The following is a 24,518-nucleotide window of genomic DNA, read 5'->3' on the forward strand; positions in this document are numbered from 1 at the left end:
AACTGGCCCCTGCATCTTCACGATCTTCATCAGCCGTTGCAAGCTTCAGGTCTCTTACAGCCAAGTTGATAATTGCCAGACAGACGACGCGCGATCCGATCCTCGCTGCTCTGGGGTCTCCCTGTAGCTTTGGCCAGGCCAATTGATCTTCTGGACCGAAAGTTGCCCAAGGAGCGCCTGCCCTGCAGGAGGAGAAGGGCGAGGGGAGCTGAGAGGCGTGTACCTGTGTCAGCTCTACTGCCTTGAATATTACTTCTGTATTATTTTGTACACGTTATCTGGACACTCTGGGTAGCTAGCCTCGAGCCAGGCACTGGGCCTCAGGCACCGCACGGTTGGAGCAGAGGAACGAGCTAAAGAGAAACCCCTGGGGCCGGCGAGCTAGGAGGCGGCGGGGGAAGATGCACGGCGTCGGCTGGCAGACGCTCTCCCTGTCTCTGGGGTTAGTGCTGACGATCCTGAACGAGGTGGCGCCGCAAGCGTGTCCGGCGCAGTGCTCCTGCTCCGGGAGCACAGTGGACTGTCACGGGCTGGCGTTGCGCAGTGTGCCCAGGAATATCCCCCGCAACACCGAGAGACTGTGAGTACGGGCTCATTCTCCCCCTTGGCCCTCCCTCCCATCGGGATCGCGCAGCCCCTGTATCTAGACTGGAGGGACCCCGAGGCACAGGGACTTGTGCCTGGGGCAGCCCCCACTAGCTTTCCTCAACGCGCATCCTAGGCTTGAACTCTCTGGGAGGGCGCTGCCCAAGGAGGGGCGGGCCCGCTGACTACTGCGCTTGGTCCCTTCCTCCCGCTCTCGTCCCGCCACTCGCAGCCCTTTGCAGGCTGGTTCTCTGAGGCTGGGGAGGCGGGGAGATGAGGGAAGAGGAGTTGAGTATGCCCGGGGCAAGGGAGACGCGACTTTGTTCCTTAGACTCCGTAAACTGAGTCACCTTGCGGTTGGAAACTCTCGCGGGTCGGTTCAGGGCTCAGTTCCGGCTCTTGTCACCGCGGGGTGGCGCGATGAGGGGGGTTGAGGGGAAGGGGGTACTCAAATGAGAGAAACCTCTGCTCCTGGGCTTTGTGTCGCCCTCCTGGGGACGGAGGGAGAGGAGATGGGGTCTGGGGAGGCTGATCCCGCCTGGGGGCGCTTCCACAGGCCACGTAAAGAAGGATGCCCCGGGATAGCGGCCGCGTGCAGCTCCCAGCTACTCTTCCCCCGCCTGCCACTTCCCGAGGGAGGAGGCGGCGGCGGAGAGCCCCAAGGGACGTGTCGGAGGCAGGGAGACTCCAGAGGCCAACCGCGCGTCCCATCGACTAAGCGAAGTTGGGGCTGGCTGTCCAAACCAGGAGCGGTCAAGGCGGGTCTGTCCGCTTTGGTAACCCCGCGGCCCTCGGCTGCCCCCTCCGGCCCTTCCTGCTGAGCCCCAGTGCCCCCTTTCCACCTTTCTGGCAGTTTCTGCGTCTCTGCGCGTGTCAGCAGCTTCTTTTCCTTCCTCTCCTTTCTTCGCGCTCTGCTGCCCGCAGACATCCCCGCCTCCCTGTCTCGGCGAGTCCCTAATGAAGAAGTAATAGCAGAATGGGTGATGACGGCCCACGCGCTGCTTGTGGGGCGCTTTCCGAGTTCAGGGAAGTGAAGCGTGGAGGCCGTTTTCTTTGTGAACGTCGAGGCTGCTGCCCCGGCGTCCGGGGCGCGCTTCCCTCGCTGTTGCGCGTGGGCCGGGCGGGGAGAGGAGGACCTGGGCGAAGCTCCCAGGCTGCGCTCCCCGGGCCTCTGCGCCCGAGGCTGTGAGGGTGGAGGGCCGCGGAGGGGACCCGCTTGGACTCGCACGCCTCCACCCGCGCGGCTCACAGCGCTTCGAGTCGATCTTATCCAACCCATTTCCCTCTCTCTCAGTTTAAAGTCGAGCCACTTCTTTCCCATGCAAATGGCTCCCCCATCCCGAGCCTCTGTGAGTCGACCCCTACTCGGTTTCTTCCCTCCTTCCCAGGCCCGCAGCGCTGGGCACGTTGCGGCCCTAGCTAAGGTGTCTTGTCAAAAATGTGATCTACCAAGTTTGTGTGGGATGGGAGCTTTAGGACTCAGATTATGTCAGGTAATTCGAAAAGGGAACAAACAATTCGATGGTGCTTTGCTCAGCACGGAAAATGGTTTGGGGAGAAAGCAATGCAAAACTCTTGTCTTAGCGCTTGTCATTTCATGCTATTCGGAATGGTTTAAAGTTTAAGCACTAACACGTCTTATTCAACAAAAGGGAAATGCATTGGGGGAAAAAATAAATATAGCAACTGAGTTTTAGGTACTTGAAAAAAATTTACCCCTATGAGGGATTTATAAAGAATTTTCGAAAATAGTTTACTCAGTGGCGGCTTATAAAATTATATTATTGACAACATAAGCACATTAAATGTAGACCCCAAACATGCTGTTTTAAAGTCAAGGTAAGGTTTTCTTCCCTGAAGGGGAGAACATTCAAACCGCAGCAAAGCCTGGTTTTACTTGAAATGATTGAAACCAGGGCAAGTTTAGATCTTGACCTAAGATGCCAGAAAAGGGGGTTGTGACTCTCAAGGAAACTGTGGTGCTGAAATCTGGACCAAAATGTCAGGGTCTGAATACTATTTCCATTATTGCCCTTGCTGGTAGTTTTCACTTTACAGTTCGCAGCGGGGTTTTCTGAGCTGCAAATGAAGAGTTTAGTTTTCATACAAACATAGAATTGTTGGAAGGTAAATGCCTATAAATGCCAGTCTTTGAAGTGCAGTTCTTTTGATGACATTTTAACTTTATTCTTTGCCTTAGGAAGGTTAGCCAGGGTGCCACCTAAGGATAGGGGTCTGAATTTTTAAAATTTCTCCCTGAATAATATTAGAAAATTGTTCGTTTAACTTCCTGAAGGAAACTTTTGGGGAGTGTTCATAACAGTTATAGTAAATAGCAGAGTATCTGTGAAATTAATATACACCTCCTTATAAAAACAAAAATGAAAAGCACTCCCATACACACACAAGAGAACTCTTGATAACAGAATCACTTCATTTTCTTGTCATATGCGGGTAAGCATAGACTCTGTAAACTTGTTAAGAATCATTTTAAAATTTTTCTTTCACAGATGACTTCCTTCTCCTTCCCTCTCTTTTACTTTGCAAACTAATAATTGGAACTGATCTTTTATCTCTCAGTTCTTATTTAGTGTATATTTTTCTTTAACTAGATAGTGATAGAAATTAAGTGGAACTTTCATTTTCTTACTTGTTGTCTCTTAGGGATTTGAATGGAAATAACATCACAAGGATTACCAAGACAGATTTTGCTGGTCTTCGACACCTAAGAGTTCTGTAAGTATGTTCTTCTGTGTTTTGGAGAATTATCATGTTTTTTAAGGTTGTGGATTTTGAATCATTACTGATCTCAGGTTTAAAAACTGTCTCAATGACAGAAACATAAAATTTTACCAGGCCTTGGTTTCCTTTCTGTTTATCAGTGTACTACAATTTTTAATAAAAATGTAGACTTTTAAGTTTAGGTACAGGCCATAAAATAGTATTATGGAAATGACCTCAAATATTTGCTGTAACAACCCTAAGTGCTTACGCATATAAAAATGTAGCATAATTGCTTTCACAATATGAGTAATGTGAGACATTTGATATACTTTTAGGATTTGAGATTAACTAGAAAGAATTTAAGTGGGTCTGCATTTTATTATTGCTAATATAAAAAATGTTCAGACTTTTCTAGCAATCAACACATATAAATATTTTCTAACATTAAAATAAAACAATCCAGGTTTTGCAGAGTTTTTAGTGAGAAATGCTTCACACTAAAATATTTTGAATTGGTAATATTTTGAATTGTCTCTTGTATCTGTTAACTTTGCAGCTTTTATAAAATTGTTGCAATGTGATTACTTCTTTGGGTGTTAAGTTGTGAGTGAACCATCATTTGAGATTCAGTGTAATGTAAAACTTTTTTCTTACAAATTTTTAATTAAATTTAATATTTATATTGCAGTGAACATATTCTTTTGATCATTGTGTGTTCACTGTTTGTTTAAAAAAAAAAAACATTTTGCCCTTGATGAATTCTTCCCATTTCTGACATATATCCATCAGTGAATTGAAGTCTATATATGATGAATTGTTGTATGTTGATTCTTTCAGTAAAGAACTCACTTGAAAACCAGCCATGAAAATTGTAGTATCATGGGTTACTCCTCAAGATATACTATAGTTTAAGGTTCAGGATTCTGACTAAATTTTGTGAGAAACTGAATTAGTATTTTTGATGAAAGTTTTGTGATGAGGATACTATTTTCCCTCCCTGACTCTTTTCATATATATCATTGTTAGATTTTGTATTGAATCTCAAACCAGAGCAGTATTTAACTTTGTAAATGGACAAGTGTTCAGTTGCTAAATTGAAACTTTTTCAGATAATGAGTGCTAACATTAAGACCCTTGTTATACTTTGCATTTCAGTCAGCTTATGGAGAATAAGATTACCACCATTGAAAGAGGAGCATTCCAGGATCTTAAAGAACTGGAGAGACTGTGAGTATTTTCAATTCCAAATTTATGACGATATAACTATATTTTTAATAATACTTGCATTTCAAGGACCATGTCTTTAATTTCATGTCTTAGTCTGTAAATTTACAAAAACAAGAGGTTGAATTAGTGATTTTTAAACTAATTTAAAATTAGAAATTATAGAATTTTTGCATAATTAGTACTAATTTGTGATAAAGTTCAAAACCAGACTTACTTCCTGACACATTTACTTCCTTGATAACCATTGCTTTGGTAGTTAGAGATGTATGTTTTTCCTTATTGGTCATCTAGTTTGTTTTATTTGCTTATGGGAGGAAAAGTGGTGGTTTTATTTGCATTAATGGGGCATTATAAAACAAAGTTTTGCTGATAATTATTTTAGTTCCCATAATGTTGCTATGTGTGTCGTTAATGGCATTGGAAGAAATATTTAAAGTTCTTAATGTTATAAAGATTTGCTTTCTGATATTTAACACTTGTGGTGAATATTTATTTCATTATTTTATAGTAGCTTTCTAAATATTCTTTTTGCTGGAAAAAGCATTTAAGGATAAATGAAAGTAAGAATTACTTTATCATAGCATGTCATTTAACATCAATTGTTGTTTTTCCAAGAAGATCAAATGTGAACTTCAGAATTTAAAATTTTTTTTTTTTTTTCAGACACAAAATCTTATGGATTGATATATATTACTTGAGAACCATTATTATTTTAGGCCTATGTGTATATGTACAAAAGACAGAAGCCTCTGTCTGAAATAATTAGGATAAAATACACAATTTGCAACTTGAAATATGAATTATATATCTCCATATGTCTTGATAATTCAAGTTTAGTAGCTTTGCATTTCTAAGGCCAAATAATGGCTCTATTAAAAGTAGCAACAATTATTTTAAAAGTTTCCTTGTCTGTTTTAAGAGGCAGTTTAGGTAAAAATAAAAATTTTATTTAAAATAGTGAGATATGAAGTTCATTTTGGGTATAGCACATACTCAGATCCACTGGCCCCTAGTATAAAAATTCACTATAATTGTACATAAAAAAATGACTTGTCAACATCTAAGTTATCAGTAAATAGAAGCTACACTTATAATTAAAGTTCTTAATGTTATAAAGATTTGCTTTCTGATGTTTAACACTTGTGGTGAATATTTATTTCATTATTTTATAGTAGCTTTCTAAATATTAAAGCTTTCTAAATATTAGTAGCTATCTAAATATCTAATTTACTTATAAAAATTTTTTCCATGAACAATATTACAATAAAGGAATGTTTTTGTGGGATTCAAAATAAATGTAAAGTCACTACTTAAAGCTAGTTTTGGGAAGGAAATAAAGATAAGGTAAACATTTGGTTACGTTTATAACAAAGTTCATAAGTTCATAATCTATCTCAGTATATAAAGATACTCTGAAAATATTTATTTTTTGGTCTCTTTTGTGACTACCTGTGACTACCTAACTACTAGTGAGTACTTGACAAATTTATTTTTAATTCATCCATTGAAACTAAGCATTAGTATAATTTAAATGTTTGTTAAGATGAAGAGATAATTTAAAATTATCATTTAAACATTAATAGTTTTTTCATCAATAACATATTTATTCATTTATATGTGTGTGTGTTTAGGATTTATATATACATGTGAGATATATATGTATGTATATTTATGGTTTTTTTCCTTGAACATCTTTGACCTTGAAGGATTCTCAGTGGCTTTTCATGAAGTCTCTATTTGGTTTATTTTGTAGTTTTAAGTATTTTCAGAAACACTGAAACAAAACAAACTTTTTCATTATTTTTCAAGCCACTTTGGAGTATCATTTGAACTTTCATTTTGAAAAAATTAACTTTTCCTAAAATTAACCAGATATCTTATGATCTGAAATTCGATTAAAGTTGTAAGTAGGTGCTGTTTTTTGACTTTGACTTCCCTTGGGAGTATCACTTCATCTCAGAACAATTTTCTGTTCTGTGAAGATGCAGTAAGATATTTCAGAGTGGGAGGAGGGTTTGTAATTTTGAATGAAAGCTAATATATATGCAGGACTTCTTTAAATCACCCCAGCTGTTGGCTGAGAGCAAATATTTCATATTTGTGAGGAAAAGCTGAGAAAATTCCTTTTGTTTACAACTGCCAAGTCCATCTGATGGAAACACATTGTTATCTGACAGCCAATTCATCTCCTTGGGACTCTGGAATTTAAAACCATTTCTTAGGAACACTTTTCAAATATTTATTTTTTTTAAAATACATTAAATGGCAAACAGTTTTGGTAAAGAATGCATTCAGGTTATTGTGAAGTAAACTTTTATATTTTGTTCAGTATATTAATTAAAAAATAAAAATTTAAAAAGCTACCCAGAGGGTTCTATAATCAAATTACTATGGCATTATAATGATATAATTATTGCATACATTTTTATTGTAGTAAGTGATGTCATTAACATTGCACAGATTGCTTCCCCTCCCAATAGTTATAACAGACAATGTAATAAATGGGAAGTAACCAGTGTAACTTTTAAATAGTTATATCTTATGTTAACTTATATGTTTTTGGCACCTTGAATCTGAAGTTTAAATTCAAACTCCAAATTATGAAAAGGTCTATAAATGCAGGTTTATATTGTAAATAACATTTACACTACATATATGTATCTAGCAACTTAACTTTCATTCTTTGTGTAAAGAACAAAAATAAAAACATTAACTTTATTTGTGTGCAATTTATGGTTTTAAGTTTGTTTTTCCATTTTAAAATGATAAAATAAAAACAATTCCAAATGGTATTTTGTAACTATTTAATAAGCTTTTTCTTTTTATTTTTTGTTGATAGAGTTTTAACTTGATCTAGAGAAGGTAGACATCTGAGAACAGAAGATAAGAGCTGTTCCTTTTAGAAATCCGACTTTTAATCTCTAAGAAACAGGGTCATTTTATCAAATTGAGTTTTAGTATAGGATAAAAAAATTATTATTGTTAAATCAAAACATTATTAGGTACAAAAGAAACACATTTTTTTTTCCATTTCAAAGAATTGATGGAACTCAAGGTTTTATCAGTCAAAATACCAAGAACTAGATGGGAATTAAAATCATCTGTCTCTCCCTCTTTCCTTACCTTTTTTCCTTTCCTCTCTCGCTGCCTCACTGCCTCTCACTCACTTCTTTGTATTGTATAGAAAACAACATCAGATGATATGATGATCAGACTGTGGTTATGAGTCATCATAAAAAGAATGTTTTAATCACACCTACACACTGTGAGCACACAGTACATCCACTTTTGACAGCTTTCTACTATGCACTTTGACCTAACATGTGCCCTGGCATATTCCCGAGGGTGCTCTGTGTTGCTAGTAGTACTTGCTTATCTGGGATGAGAATGAAGCCGTGAGAATGTGCCTGATGTGGATTGCATTACAGGTCTCATATTGTTTAATCAAATGTTCAAATGAAAGCTGATATAGTTAAGTGACTAGATATTCAATGGAAGTTAATTAAGGGAAAACAAAGAAGCTATAGTGAAGAATTGGAGCATTTAAGAATTATACTTCATTATACTTCATAGAAGATACCTGTGTGTATCTGCAATAAAGTCTCCATACAAAATTATTAATTCAAAGTATTTCTTGGCTAGTGGGTAATGTGTTAGAAGGCTGAAAAAAAATCACACTGGGACCCATGACTTTTCTCTGCAGGTGTAAAGTTGTATTATTCACTTATGTCTTACGGGATTATGCTGAAGTAATTAAAGTTCTCTTTTATGGTATTTTAGAGAGACCCAGGCCACTTTGGAGCTTCCCAAGTGGCACTAGTGGTAAAGAACCCATCTGTCAGTGCAGGAGACATGAGAGATTCAGATTTGATCCCTGAGTCTGAAAGATACCTGAAGGAGGGCATGGCAGACCATTCCAGTACTCTTGCCTGGAGAAGCCCATGGACAGAGGAGCTTGGCAGACTACAGTCCATAGTGTTGCAAAGAGTCAGACATGACTGAAACGACTTAGCAGGCATGCATGCAGGCCACTTCAGTATTTCACTGCTGTAAAACAGCTGCTTTTATACGTTCCTTGACAACACAAATGCAAGAGTATGAGAAAGGTTTTGAAATTTTTTTTAAGTTTGTCCAAAAAAATGGTAGGGCATTTTGCCCTAAATGCAATGAAACACTCATAATGCAAAATAAAATTCATATATGCCTACATTAGATTAATGAGAACCAGTAGCATACCATTGAAAACCTTGAATATTAGGTATTTCATTAACTTCATAATATCTTACATGCTTACAATAATGAAATTGCACAAGTGATAAAGCCACAGGCTTGGGTTGTACTTTTGTTCCTATCAGTAAAGTGTAATGGCGCTCTTAAGACAATATTTCTTTAAACATTCTAAGTTTTTGTATCTTTGGATTTCAGATTACCTTTTTGTTTTTTTACTAGCTATGTCATTTGATACTGATTTTTGCTTGAATAAAAGAGTCCTAAAATATTATTATTATGAAGCCGTTGCAAAACCTGTTCACTTGTCTATTTTAGTTTACCAAGTAGATACAAAGAAAATAACTCAGTTTAGAAATGTCTTTACAATAGAGCCTAAGTTTGACTAGACCCTTTACTCTCCCTAAAGGATACCTCAAAGGCACATGTATTTTTTGAAGGTGGCACTGAGTTATTTCTCCCTGGGTGTGCACACCATTTATAGGCATGTGACAGCTAGTGTGAAACTAAGGAACTCCAACACTCTAGAATTTTGGTTGCAGGTCGCTATACATTAGTTCAAGCAGAGAATGTGTTGTGGAACAGATCTGAGGGAAGTCTCCCCTGAACCCTTGCTCATTAGGGATGTGGAGAATCCCTCTTCTAACTCATCCTACAGGTTTGTAGGCAGCACATAACACGTTGTTTTTCTTGAAGTAACGGTACACAAACAGTGCTAATCTACTTGGAAAAGAATGCAAGCTCATCACAATTTCTGGCACCTTTATACCTAAGTTTAAAGTCACTGCAGTTATTTTCTTGGGAAAGTTTCTGTAAAGAACATCTCAAACTCGGTAAAGAAGCTCGGTATGTACATTGTAGGAGATAAATCACGCACCTCGATGCTCAAGTGTGAATCGCTTTATCTGTGATAGCCATTAAATGTCCAATTATTCTTGCCTGTTTATAAGTGATAGTGAACTATTTTAAATTGCATTTACTGACTATGGTCTTGGAAAGCTTTAATGCAAGTGCATTGTTGAAATTTAGCAGAATATTGAATCTGTCTGAGAGGGTTTCTCATACAACGTTTTTTAATGGGCCTTGAAGTTGAACGGTGGTGAGTTCTGTTTGCTCTTTGTGGAGCGTTTTATAAATTCTGCAGCAGCAATGCTGTTTATTTTTCCCACATCTGTTTTGGGCTCATCCTTTGTAACAGTGTTTGCTGGATGCTGTGGCCTTTATATCTCCCCTGAAATGAGTAGTTTAGTTTGCACTGTTACAATGTATTTGTGGAAGCAACCAATGTCAAATATTTTACATTGAACTCCTGTCTTTCATTCCTGTTGGATACCCTGCTGCTTGAATTATGCCTTCTAAACTGAATTTTACAACTTAACATGGGATGAGAGACTTTTGTGCATGAACTTTACATATACTGCTCTTGCCTGTTTCAGAGCAATTTATATCTGCTGGACTGGAAGGAATGTTGGTTAAAACATTTTCAGAGTGAGAGTTTGGTAACAGTGTGGATTTGGTTTTAATGCAGTTGGGATTTTTGCTTTAAGATAATATCAGCAGAAAATTACTTGTTCTTTTGGCAGTGTCCATCTCCCCTGAATGCAGGTGGGACTCCCTCTCTCAGCTGCTGTTCTCCTCATTGTAGATAATCTAGCCTTCCCTTGGTGAAAACACCTTGTAATTTTATATGCTATTGCCTGGTGTCCTATGGAACGTTGGCAATTACTCACCAGTTTTACTGTTGATTGTGCTTTTTAAACAGATACAATCTCTTCTCCTTACCTTTAAAACACTACATGAGAGTAAATACTTGACTTCCATTCCATTGTGAGATCTTGATCAAATTGTCTTATCTTTGAAAACTGCATTTTTGGTCATCATTAAAGGAAACAGTTATTATATCTCATAGTAATGGTATGTGGTTTCAGTAAGATAATGCACGTATTTTCACAAAATGCTTGATGCAGAGTTGGAACTTTTTATTATTACAAATTTCAACATCTCCTTTCCTGTTTTTCAGAAGCTGAGTTTTGGAAATACTTTATCTTTTTGAGCTAATAAAATGTGTCTATAATAAATCTGACTTTTAAATATCCATATTTACTATCATTTTCCTTCTGATTTTCTTCTTATAGCGTATAGTCAATAGAAGAGATGTGAAGAAAGTGCAAAGCCTTCTCCAAATTTTTTTTCAGAGTATTTATCATAATCGCTCTGAACATATAGAGACTATCAAGAAGTAAGAGGAGTGAAGAGGAAGCAACTTTTTATTAATAAATTTTTATCTCTTACCATGGAGCATAAAGGGTGAAAATACTGATACTGCCGAAAATATAAAGTTTATCTAATACTAGCTAAATGTTAAAAATATTTGCTTTAAAAATGTTAGCATAAAAGACAAATGGAAATTTACCCAAGAAGAAGACATTTATGTATGAGAAACAGGAGATTGTAAATGATAGACTTTTAAAGGCAGTGTTCATCAAATACTTGTTTCGAATCACGTGCATTGTAAATATATTACATTTACAGTGATAGGTAAATATGAGACTTTCTTACTAGCTTCGGTAAAATCATTTTCATGTTACAATTTGGATTGGGGTGAAGGTTGCAAATGTTAATTGGATTGAGGAGGAAGTTGAAAGGAGACCTCTAATCTTTAGCAATGGATAAGTAACAGGAGTGGGTGGCAGATAATAATTTGAAACAAACCTTGTCAATAATGCCCTTCAAGTTGAGCTGTTAAGAATCTGCATTTCAGAGGCCTGTGGTTTTTAGTATGGTCCAGAAAGATCATTCATCTCCCTGAAGGCCACCCAGAGGAAATGGTTGCTGGGATCTCTCTCATCTTTTCCCTAAGGAATGTGTTATGTGACTCATTACACACCTTTCTGAAACCACGAGTTTCCATGCGGAGAATTTTTAGTCCTGAGATTCTGTGGGCGGATTCCATCTAGTTAGTGATGACATAGGAGCCGAATATCACTGAATCTCTGTTAGGTGTCCTTGGACACAATTGAGTATCCTTGCTGGAACAGTTAGTAATTGAGCCACCTGATCTGCTTAATGCTGCTAATTTTTGTTGGCTCCATAAACCTCCTCTGAGATGCCCTTAATTCACTACTGCTGTTTATCTGTTCTTGGACTATCAGATTTTAACTTCTTTAACATATTTGCATTAGAGTTATTCTTATGATGCTTTTCAAGCTACTAAGAAGTATTTTGTAGTATTGGAAGAAGCCAGGTTACTTTTCCTCCAGCTCTGTTTAGAAATTATTGTGCACCTTGATAGTCTTTAACATAATTTTGTATTTTAAAAAATACTCTTTAGTTTAAAGATTTAATTCCTGGTCATTGTACAAAGGAACTCTGCTTTAATTTTAATTTTTTTTCCTTTATTGAATATTTTAGAAGAGTTTCACTCTGTATTGTAATATTTGCGTTTCTGTTTATTCTTGGTACTGATGGAAGAGGGAATAGAAGACTAGGAACCAAAAATGTATTGGTATTCTTTTTAAAAAAGTGCAGTCATACTGTTTTTCTACGCATGTTACCACTTCACCTGTTATCTACCTTTTTTTATATGACATTACCTTGCTTGATACACATGGTTGGTTTAGACACATTAAGATAATTTATAATAATTTTCATGATATAGTGATAAATTACTTGAATTTTAAGAAAAATATGTTATACATATTTTCATTTTTATTTCAACTTTAGGTATTTAAAATAGATCTTTAAAATAGTGCACTGACTAGAAAGCTAGTTTCTTCTTAAATAAAGCTTGATATTTTATTTCCAGGTGATTCATTCATAGATATTTAAGAAGTGAGCTATGTAAAACTATGTTTTGCTCCAACCCACCCCCGCCCCCCAAAAAAAAGAAAGATTGCTGAAAGGGAAAGTTGAGGATTACATTATTTTGAGTTATTGTTTAGGAATGTTTAGATTGTGTCTCTTTGAAAGGAGTGATTCAGGGGGTATGTTTTGGAGTCAGCCCACCTGAATTTAGATTCTAGCTCTACTTTCTATGAGCTCTGTGCCTCCCTCCAAAATAGCAGTGACAGTGGCACCCACCTACCTATGGGGTAGAATGAATGTGACCTTCTCAGAACAGTGACTGTCACCTAGTAAGTTTAGTATGTATGAGCTGTTATTTGGAGAATGAATTAAGAATCTCTTAAGAATATGAAAAAAAATGAGAGAAGACACTGCTTGCACTCTACCTGAACTGCCTTCTTTCTTACAATATCTGAAATTGTGTGGACCCATTAACGTGTAATCTAGTGGCAGCTCTCAGTTACTTGGATATCTGAATTTGTTTCAACATATTGAATTCCTTCCAGTTTCTAGATTATGTTGAGAAAGGCATGACAGGGGGAAGTTAAAGGAAAGGAGGCAGTTACTCTATAGGGTTCATGAAAGCAGGTTTGGTGGTGGGACTTTGATTATCTGGAGAGGGGCATAAAACCTAAGGCAGGTACCTTAGAAAACATGTCTGGAGAAAGTTGGCTGAACATAAAATGCACATGCTAGGGTTTTGCCAAACTATATCAAAATGCAAAGAGCAGTTTGTTTTATTCAGCATTTCCTATGAAACTAGTAAGTGCCAAGGAAGAGGGAAGGAAATATGAATACATAGATATAGTCTTTACAGGGTTTCCCCATTGGGTGGCTCAGCGGTAAAGAACCACCTGCAATTCAGGAGCTGTGGGTTTGATCCCTGGGTCCAGTACTCTTTCCTGGAGAATCCCATGGACAGGGAAGCCTGGCAGGCTACAGTCCATGGAGTCGCAAAGAGATGGACATGACTGAAGCAACTTAGCATGCAGCACGTAGTCTTTATGCTTGAAGAGCTTACAGTGTAGTGGGATTCAGACATTTATGTGAATGTTTTGAGTAATATAGTGTGAGGGACTCTTGCTTATCAAATACTAGAGGCAAATGCAGACACAGACAAGGGAGGAACCAACTTTGTCTAGGAGAATCAGGGGAATTACACAGAAGATGTTAGAAAGGACCCTTTGCAGAAAAGGGAAAACTCCATACAGAGAGTTGCCTCTGTGAGGGCTGGGGACCTGAACAAACGTCGTCCTTTTGGTTGGAGAATCATGGACGATGTTTGTTCTCCAGTGGTTTGGATCAGATTATGAAAGCACATCTCTGTAATTTTAAAAATTGGGATTGCCTCTCTGGAAAATGGGGAGTCTTTCCTAGAAAAATTCTCATTACCACTGTTGTGAATATTTGTAATTATTTTTTCAGACATAAATATAACAAGATCATAATTAAATTATAGTTTATTGAAAGTGTATAATAGTAGACTCTGGGAATACTCGTACCTTAGAATTATGCCTGGCAAAGAAAAAAATAAAAGCTTTTGATTTCACTTTACATTAATCTTGTTGTGTGCTTTATTCATCAAAAAAAAAAAAAAATAGTGTAAGTGAAAAGTCTACCTTTTCACTACTGATTTTGTGATTTTACCTCTGATTGTCTCAACATACATTTTTGTGAGCTATATACATTTTATTAAGTTCTGATCATTTATCTATAGATGACTAACCTCTTAATAATATGAGTTATATAACAAAAGATGGTAAGGTAAGGTGAAGTAGCTCAGTCGTGTCCGACTCTTTGAGACCCCACGGACTGTAGCCTACCAGGCTCTTCCATCCGTGGGATTTTCTAGGCAAGAGTACTGGAGTAGATTGCCATTTCCTTCTCCGAAAAATGGTAAGCATAATGATCATTGCCTCATGGCATTTTAGACTTGGAAGAAATTCTGAGGTTCACTTGGTCCAACTTTTAACCTAATGCAGAATTTTTATTACTTTGTTGCAGGGAAAAAATGCATAGCCTCTGTTTGAATAATGTAGATAATAATAAAATAAGAGTTGAAAGCTTCCTAAGGCTGTTCATTTCTTAACATCTTTTATACTTACAAAAATCTTCCTTATAATCATTTATCAATGCTTTGTTAAAAGTTAAAATTACTAGCACCATTTCTACCCTCTAGAGACTAAATGAATGTAATTCCACTCCCATCTGATGACCGTTTGAATATATTATCGTTTAAAAGAGGGTAAGATTGATATGCCCTCTTTTCCTGTCCCCTTAACATTTATCTTTAAGACAAGAAACACCTCAGGTATCTTCAGTGTGACATTACTTTCTGGATGTCTTTACTCTCCTCTAGAACTATTGTGTTAGGCACTCAGTTATGTCTGACTCTTTGAGACTCCGTTGACTGTAGCCTGTCAGGCTTCTCTGTCCAAGGGATTCTCCAGGCGAGAACACAGAGTGGGTTGCCATTCCCTTCTCCAGGGAATCTTCCAGACCCAGGGGTCAAACCTGGGTCTTCTTCATCGCAGGCAGATTCTTTACTGGCTGAACCACCAGGGAAGCCCAGCAACTTATAAATCATTTAAGTGTGCATTTTATATCATCTTGTCTTCATTTTATTTAAAGTTGGAAAAAGAGAGGATATACATTTATTTTAACTGAAATGTTAAGTTGTACACTTAAAGTGAATGGGATTAGGAAATTCGTACATTGGGGCTAGAATTTGCCACTCTTCTGTAAGTCTTCATAGTTCGAAAGAACTTAGTTATATACTGCGCGAGTGCTGAGTTGCTTCAGTCATGTCTGACCCTGTGCAACCGCATGGACAATAGGTCGCCAGGCTCCTGGGCTTGGATTGAGTAGGGTTGCAATCAAATTCTTTTCTAAAATATTTAAAACATCCCAATATCAGTGAAACATTTTTAGGAAAAACATTACTTAAACATTTTTGCCCTCACTGTTAATTATAACTCAGCCTTATTCAGTTGAGAGTAAAGAACTATGGATTGCAGTTTTCTTCTGATTTTGCCTAGAGGGACAAATCATGCTGACGCTTTCTCATACGTTTTTGTGAAACAAAATGGAAAGGTTAAAAAAATGGAAATTTCTGTCTCCCTTCAGTGACTTGGCTGAAGATTTAGGTCATTTGGGACAGAATATGAATAATTTTAGGACACCATTGTTGGTGTATGTTGAACTCGCTAAACGTACATACTCGCTAAATGAGTCCACAAGCCTTTTTCATTGCGTCTGTGCTGGTTGACTGATGCTGCAAGGGTTGTGGATATAGAGTTTAGGCCCCAGTAACCATCATCTGAGTAAGCACAATGGAAAATTGCTTTAAACAATCTTGTAACAAAAGGTGTAACCAACTTTTGATTTGTAATGCTTGAATTCTCTTGAATGTTATTTCATTCTTTCTGAAATACAGGATGAGGCATGACACTACCCAATCACAGTCTCATTGTTGGGTACTTACTATGTAACATATGCTTTGTTTTTGTTTTTCTCAAAAGGCGTTTAAACAGAAATCACCTTCAGCTGTTTCCTGAGTTGCTGTTTCTTGGGACTTCGAAGCTATACAGGCTGTAAGTAGACAGAAATAGTTATTATTGCTCTGTGTAGTACCTTGCATTTTATTAAATGCATTTTGGATCTGTTTCCTTGGGCTTTCCTGGAATCTTCACCAGTAGATTAATGGATTAAAAGTTTGTCTTTCTTTTTTTCAAATTTATGATTGATTTTCCAGTGGTTCCAGTTCTTGTATTTGGTTAGCATTTACTGTTTCGTGTATGTGTTATTGCAGTTGTATTATTCTCTTTTGGTCTTGATGGGGAGATTTACCTAACTTCTTTATGGAAACTTTTGATTAAGTTCTGAAGGGAAAGATCGCCACTGTGCTTCCTTCTCAGAGGAACTTGGAAGGGTGTTCTTGTAAAGTTGGGATTCTTAACGTCTGCCTTTTCATATTGTTTCTATACTCGAGTAGTCTTTATTAGTCTGGAAATACTATTATAAAGTATTTATAGAGGACTGTAAATTTCCTCTTAAATTATTCTTTTAAAGCCAGAATTCCAAGCTCCGCGATATGAATGACTGTAGAGGGTTTCATATCAAATATGTCATCGACTGTTAATGGAAGTATTTCTTTGGAAGAAGTGTAATGTGGATTTTAGGCAGAATCAGTTTTTTCCTCCCTGGAATGCTTGTTCAGTGACCGAATGTGCAGTGGTGAAAACACACTTTTGACAGCTCTAACAAGTAGGTTTTTAGCCATATGAATGATTTTGTACAGATAAGCTGCAAAGTGTTGGGGAAATTAATAGCAATGGTTATTAATGTTCGCAGATGTTGTGAAAAATCACTGGGATATACAGAATAAATTGCTTAGCTTGGCTTCCACCTGGATGGTTGCAAAGTGCCACATGTGCAGCCTGTGGGGAAAGTGAGGAGACTGCTTTTCTGACCTTGACTTTGTAGCCGAAGCTTTGTAACCTACTAGTTCAGTATTGTTGTTATCAATTCCAGAAGTAGGAAGGATCTTTTCCCACAGCCCTCCCCCACATTGTATCTCTGTTAGGATCTCTGTTAGGGCCTCCTGACACCTTGGCTCACTGTGTAGAGAATTTTCCCAGCAGGCAAAGGTAGAGCCAGTTACACACCAGGTCTTGTCTCTAGAGTCTGAGTTTCCTGATGCTATTCCTGTAAGGATAGCCAAAATCGCCTAGCAGTATTTCTCTTCTGCTTTGTGTTCCCTGCTGATTAATTGGCTCAATTTAGATAAATTTAAAAGAATCAAATAAAGAAACCTGGAGACTGCCTTTTTAACAAGAATTCTCTAAAGACTATTTTTACAAAAGACACTGGATATAGGCTGTTATGAACATTATGTGTATGAATATAAATTAATATTTATATTTAATTATTTATACTTAGTTTCCAAGAATGGCTACAGAAGTGGTTTTAATGGTATTCTACTTTCTTCCTTAACTTTTTTTTTGATTGTAGGGATGTTGAAGAATTGATTTCAAAGCTAGTATACAATGAGTGCTATTAAATTAATTTACTGCTATGCTAACAATGTGCATATAAAACAGTCCACATTGTCTAGGAAATTGTCTGTTTTCTATGTGGCTGTGAAAATACAATTTAAATGGAATGATTGTTATAGCTAGAATTAAAATTATTAAGCTGAAGAGGGGGAAATGTAGGAAATCACTTTAACACTGTCCCTGAGAAACTAGAATGTTTGATTTTTAGTTGGAAAGTATTTGGATTAATTTTCTTTGGGTGGTATAATCTAGTGCAGAATCCCCTATCAGCAGATCATGTTCTGTTTAGCATTTGCCTCCTTTGACAATACCATGTAGTGGGCCAAGGTGTTTTCACTTACATTATATTATGATTTTATAACCTTATGAAGTTACTTATTGGAAGAAGACGACTTGATATCCTTAAGTGAATGAAAGAAACAGAACCCATGAAACTCTAAGGCAACATCTTCTAGTGAGTTAAAAGCATGTTAAAAAATGGGGAAAACGGGCAGCTAGAAAATGAGTTATAATGTGCCTGTTTGGGTCAAAGGATTTCCCTTGGAAAGTAATGGAAGATAAAATTTTGTTTCTGATGTGGGCCTGTAAGGACTCTGATGCTTTGATTTTCCTGAAGTTAGAGCTTGATGGCTTTATGTTCACCATTGCCTGGGATTTGACACCAGACATAGGCACTGGATACCCATGAAAACTTAGAGGTGTACATTTTTTCTGTCTCAGAAAACAGGAATCTATCTTCTTTTGAGTTGAAACACTGTTGTCTCACCCAAATTAGATGTAGTGGTTGGTTAACCATGATCTATTTCTTGAGAGGAAAGTCATCAGCTACCTGTGACCAATTTTTTATGATGATTATCACTAATTGAATTAAACAACCACCAGTAAGAGTATGTAATAAATAAAGGAACAAAAGCTTGTGAAGTTAACAGCCTGGCTAGTTTAATTTCTAAGAAGATGTGTTCAAGTTCAAGTATTCTTCATATGATACAGGTGCCTAGTAGCTAACCCGAAACAAATGTTCTAACAGATGGAAAAATCTGCACAAATCTACATGCAAAAATTGTCCTTTAAAATCTTCATTTAAAAATGAACTTTTATTTCACAAGAAGGATAAGTGACAGGACAAAGGATACAGGATTTTGGACAAGCAGTATGTTCGGAGAGGGGAAATTTGACTGGTGGCTAATTTGCATATTAAGTGATCTACTGTTGCTCACCATATAATGGCAACCCACTCCAGTATTCTTGCCTGGAAAATTCTGTGAACAGAGGACCCTGGTGGGTTACAGTCTATGGCATCTCAAAGAGGCAAACACAACTGAGTAACTGAGTACACACACACACAATTGCCCTACCATATAATTTAGTGGAGCCATACTCATCTAGAATTCATGAAAGAAATAAATTTAGAATTTATTATCTCTAGTTCTTTTCCTAACTTATTTTATATTTTACCATTACTTAATACTGTTGTTTCTGGATGAGTAATCGATGAAAAACTTACTTATTTTTATAGTTCACACACTGATGTTTGGTTTTTATCATTGTTTGCTTAGATTAAATCTAGTCTGTTCCACTGCACATTATACAGATTTTCTTTGTGCTTCTGTAAGGAATAATCACCATTTGACTCTTGGCTGGAAATGAGATGCCAGGTGAAGAAGCACACATGCTTTTTTTAAAAATTCTAAATGCAGTATAAAAGAAAAGGAGGGTACACTGTATATGAATTATGATTCGACACGGTTAGTTGCTGCTAGCGGCCAAATATGCTTTTCCTTTGCTGTCTGCTCCAATTTCTCTTTGGACGGTTGAGAGAGCACTCCGTGTTCAGGTCAAGATGTTTGCTCAGAAATAGTAGTACAGTTGCAGCTGTGTTTGCTGGAGCAGGAGACTAGTTTAAATAGCATTACCATTTATCCAGCCCATTAGCAGAACTCTGTAAAATAATACCAACTCTGCATAAACTACAGGACAGTGTAATAAAATTACAAGCACTTGTTGACAGATGGAAAGTGTAAGTAAAGAAGAAAGAAGAGTGAAGGGCCATAGGTTGGAGGTTAAAAGAGACAGTACATAGTTTTCTTACTTATGGAGATTCTCCATCCTCTCACTTGGCTCCTCCTCCAAAACCAGGATTGCATTTTTGTTAATAGTTTATTAAGAGTGGAGAACATGATTTTCTGAGCAATTCAGAGTGGGTTAACTGACAGAAGTACAGTGACTTTTGAAATGGTTGATTATGATGGAAATTTATGAGTAACATACACAAATCTTCCTGAAAAGTATAACCTTAAAGGTGACTTGCCAGTGAGTGATTCACACTTTTCAGCCTGAGTTTGCAGCTATTCATCTACGCTCATTAGAGAGGCATTTCATTGGTAGTTCTGTGGTTAAGCATTTGGTTATAAATATTTGTTTTGTGGTTTTCAGTTTATTTCCTTGAGTATTATTATATTTACCCAGACTTCTAACATAAGCTTAAGTAGCCAAACCATGTTGCAGAAACTCATTTTTCACTTGTATCTCTTGAGACAAAACAAAGCTAACAAACGAAAATAAATACATAGGTTCCAGTGATTCATTTTCTTTGCTTCTTTAAATGAAAAGTCTTTATTTCTGGTTAACAAGTGATGTTTCCCTAGTGAGCTTTGGAGCCACTAAATTATCTAACATTATAAGTAGTATTTTTAAAGCCAAGAACTCTTTTTATGGCCTAGTGACTCCTTACCTGAGACAAACAGATTCTGAGCAATAAATTCAGTTGGTCAGGTCACAATTCATTTGCTGTCAGATAGGATCTCAGATTCTCCAAATTGTCTTTTTGATAATAATTATTACAATTCTTTAAGAGGAAAACTTAATTTCTATTAAAATAAAAATTAGTTTGGGAAAGATAACAAATATATGATGAAGCTGCCCTTACTTTCCTTTGCTTTCTTATAAAAGGAGCTTTGGCTTTTGATTTTGGTTTTGAGGAGTTACAAGAGTAAGTATGCTTAATGTTATAAAGGTCTAGATAATTCAGAAAAATAGAAAAGTGGGAGTATAAATTATTCATGATCTCCCCACTCAGATATAACCACTAGTATACTTGTCAATTGTTAATAGATTAGTTTTCTTTTTATGTAATTATGCATATAAATACTGCTGTACATGCATTACAAATACATTTTTTAAATATCCCCAGGGTTTAGTATAAAGCTTGACCTTTAGAAAGCTCTCAGTAAGTGTTTGATGTATTGAATTAAATCTCCGTTGGGTTCAGGGTTTGTAACTTGAATGAGCAAATAGTAACACTGGGAAGACATTATGAATAATGGGGAACCAAATTAAATTTAAAGGATACCTTGGTTCATTAATGTTTATCCCCATAGGTTTTCTAAACATTGAAGTGTCTATTGGTATGCACTGAAAAATCAAAGTAATGTTTTCCACCTAAGCAAAAATATCTTAATTTACTATAATACTATACTTGTATAAAACTACCACCACACCCCCTCCCCCCGCTCCCCGTCCCTGTTCTCTGATGTCAGTTAAGTCTCAGGATGCTTGGATTCAAGGATAAAAGCAGAAGACAACCATGGTGCCTGTGTCAGAATTCCTCCTGAGTTGATTCCTGCCAGCTCTGATGAAAGTGTGGGCTCCTAGAGTGTCAGGTGTGTAGTCTCCTGCTTCATTTTACTCTTGGCCTGTTTGGCCCCTGCCACAGTAAATCCAACAATGGTAATGCAGGAATTGCAGGTTACAGTTGCCACGGTTACCGTTGTCCCGCCAGATCGACATCGTTACTCATCTAGGGAGCTGTCATCATAGCTGCCTCCCGTCTCTGATGCCGAGACTGCCAGAAAGCTTCAGATGCAGAGAATAAAAGTTCTTCAAGATGGTGTGTCTGTGTCATCATTTGATGCAAGGATACACTGTTTGTATTGTTAATACTGATACCTATGTAAGGGGAACAGGTTGATTCTTTATCTTTGAAAACAAAGAACCTGTATGAGAGATAACATTTAAGAAAGTGTTAACTGTCAGTGATTAAAAACCCCAAGTCCCTTATTATTTATTAAGTAACATTAATTATTATTGGGTCCAAGGGACTCTCTTCTTTCTACTTAAAAAACAGAGATATATAAGTAGCATTTAAAAATATTACTGTTATATAACAAAAGGTTCGTTTCTAAGAGGTAGACCAAACTCTTCCTAGACTGTGACCTGGACACACTTCAGAGTAGCCCCTGTCTCTTGCCATGAAAAAAGGCAAACCATTGAATAGGGCTTACTTGTGTTTTTGTTTTTAAATCAACATGCAATAGTATGATATAGAAGTTATAAAAACAATGAAGATTAAGATTGTTTTTGATATTTTTGCCAGGCCTCCCGTGGGAAGTTTTTAATTTAAAGGGATCTAATAGAAGACTTTTGCTGGAGAACGTCAGAAATTCGCAGGCTTCTGGTGTTGCCAGAGTAGAATTTTTGGTGTGAAATCCACAGCATAGTTCCTGGCATAGGAAAGTCAAGTGCAGGAAGGTCTTTCCCACTCAAGTGCACTTGTTTAAATAGTTGCTTCCCCAAATGTAAATGTTTCTGTTCCCACCAGCAAATACTCATGGTTTGCCAGTGAGTGTAAATACTGTGAATACTGTGATCCATGTTAAGGAGAAAACCACCATGGTGTGTGGCCCACATAATATGTGGCATTTGTGGGCCTCAGCCATTGCTAAGTTCTAACCTGTAATATGTAGATTAAAGCCTTCAGAGTTCATGGAGACTGAGTGTGTTTTTTGGAAAGATGAATTTAAGTGTATGGTTTTCATGTCAAAAAGATTTTTAACACATATCAGGAGGGAATATTTTAAAATTTGATTGTAAATCATAAAATTGTTGCTGCAATCTCAAGATTATAATTTAGTGATTGAAGTTTATATAAGGATTATTTCTAGGAATAAGTGACCATAAGGTATTAGTTCTGTTGAGCTAATTTTAATGTATGTACATTACATTTTAAGAAATCTATTTTGTGAGAAATATATTTTACTAATATTGTAAAATATTAGTGCTTAAATGCCTACTCAGATGTTAGTGCTTTGCTATGTTTGTAAATCAATGGACACTTCTGGAGCAAAGGTTTCTTTTGTATAAAATAGGAATGACATTTATCTCCTGGGAATATATCAAGTTGCAATATAGATTCTGTATTCAAAAGAACATTGTCAGCTTTCTGGTGTGATAGAAATGATGCTGTGGAGTTCTCCTCTCAGTGTAAAATAGGATGAAGTAATAGTCACACATATGTCCTAGCAAGTTGCCCACAGTCAGAAAATCTCCTGTTTCTCTTTCGTGTCGCTTCTTGCGTTTATTCTTAGTGTAATAACATATGCATAAGTGTAACCACATTTACTTTTTAACACAGCAGATTAGCATAAAATGTGCATTTGCACCATTCCATTTCTCCTTACTTGGCAACACAAGGTATATTAAAGCCCGAATGTTCTTAATGAGATCTCTTACCTGCTTCCAGTTGATGAGTCACATAATTTTAAATTTCTTATATAAAATGAATCAAGGATAGAAAAAGAGGCTGTGACTCAGGAACTGTTTATGTTAGTTCACTTATTAAATTGTTGTTTTAATGATGTGTTGTTCTAAATAACAAAATGAAGGAAAAATACAAACCAGTTAGAAAATGCTGAGTAAACTCCTTAAGGCATAGATAAACTCTTTTGGAAGTTATGCAGAAGATTTATTGCATTGCTAAAGTACATTTTTATCACTAACTAAAACTTCAGTTTAAAAACAATGTAAGAGAACTGTTCCATTGAGCTTATTCAAAGTATGATTTGACCGGTGAAACATTCTGCCACCTTTACGTAAGCCACATTGTGATATTCAGTGGATTTTTAGACTAAGCATTTTGTCAAAATGCAGTTCAAATTGCAAGCTGTTTAGCGCTTTGGATTTAAAAGATGACTGATAGTGAAATAGGTTTGAGTCAGAAGTTATTTTTGTTTTGTTTGTATTGTAACTCCAATTCTTTTTGTATGTACATAAGCTTTGCCCTCAGATGAGAGTGGTGTATGTCCTCTTCATTACCCACAATCAGGTTACTTGCTATCAAGAAATTATTTAGAGAGAATTATCCTTAAAATGCTTGATAAATTGTAATATGAGAAACTTGGGGCAAAAGTTTAAACTTAAACTCTAGAGAGGGAAGAAATGAAGAGTGAAAAGGCCAGTCTTTGGTGGGACCTGTGGTCTAGGGAATAGCATAGGGGAGTGAAGTGCTATTAAGAGAACATCTGTGCCTCTTGAAATGTCCCCAGATGAATGTGAGCAGCTAAGTATGGCAACTTGATTTAAGTGTTTTTTTTTTTTTTTTAAAAAAAAAAACCTTAAAGAAAAGAGAAATAAATAAGTCTGGAAACAGAATGGGAAGATAGCTTTGCCCCGTCATGATAGGTTTCTTCTACTCGTGAAAGATTAAAGCTTGAAGTATGTGAATAGCTGAGAACAGCACAGAGAAAGGTTGATTGCTTCCCCTCCAACAGTTCCAATTGATTGAAAAAAGCCTAATTTAAAGTTCTGTTTGTTCTATGTCTTAAACCATCAGAATTCTCTTTTAGGACCAGAGGAATGCTCTGGAGGAAAAGAATCCAAGGATAAAAAGTCATTGCAAGCCAACAATTGTTCCTAATCCTCACAAAATGCTGGAGAAATTAAATTTATTCTTTATTGCTCAAAGTGTTACCTAGGTCACTGGGCGATGGGAAAATCGCACTGGAAGTAGAGTAGGAGCAAGCTTTGTTTTGTGTCTAGATGCTTAACCTTAGACACGACAAGGCATCTTAGAATGTGGTG

At 36.8% G+C, this 24,518-nt stretch overlaps 1 protein-coding gene across 1 annotated transcript in view; it reads left to right on the forward strand.

Annotated features, from left to right (window-relative positions):
• The first annotated feature begins 401 nt into the window (after positions 1-401).
• Positions 402-24,518, forward strand: part of SLIT2 (slit guidance ligand 2) — a 400,034-nt gene continuing 375,917 nt past the window's right edge. The window contains exons 1-4 of the mRNA XM_052642277.1: positions 402-580; positions 3,250-3,321; positions 4,465-4,536; positions 16,128-16,199. Of these exons, the coding sequence (XP_052498237.1) occupies positions 402-580; positions 3,250-3,321; positions 4,465-4,536; positions 16,128-16,199 (395 nt within the window). The remainder of the gene's footprint in view (positions 581-3,249; positions 3,322-4,464; positions 4,537-16,127; positions 16,200-24,518) is intronic.

This window comes from Budorcas taxicolor, chromosome 6 (assembly GCF_023091745.1).
Source record: "Budorcas taxicolor isolate Tak-1 chromosome 6, Takin1.1, whole genome shotgun sequence".
NCBI classification, from domain to species: Eukaryota; Metazoa; Chordata; class Mammalia; order Artiodactyla; family Bovidae; genus Budorcas; species Budorcas taxicolor.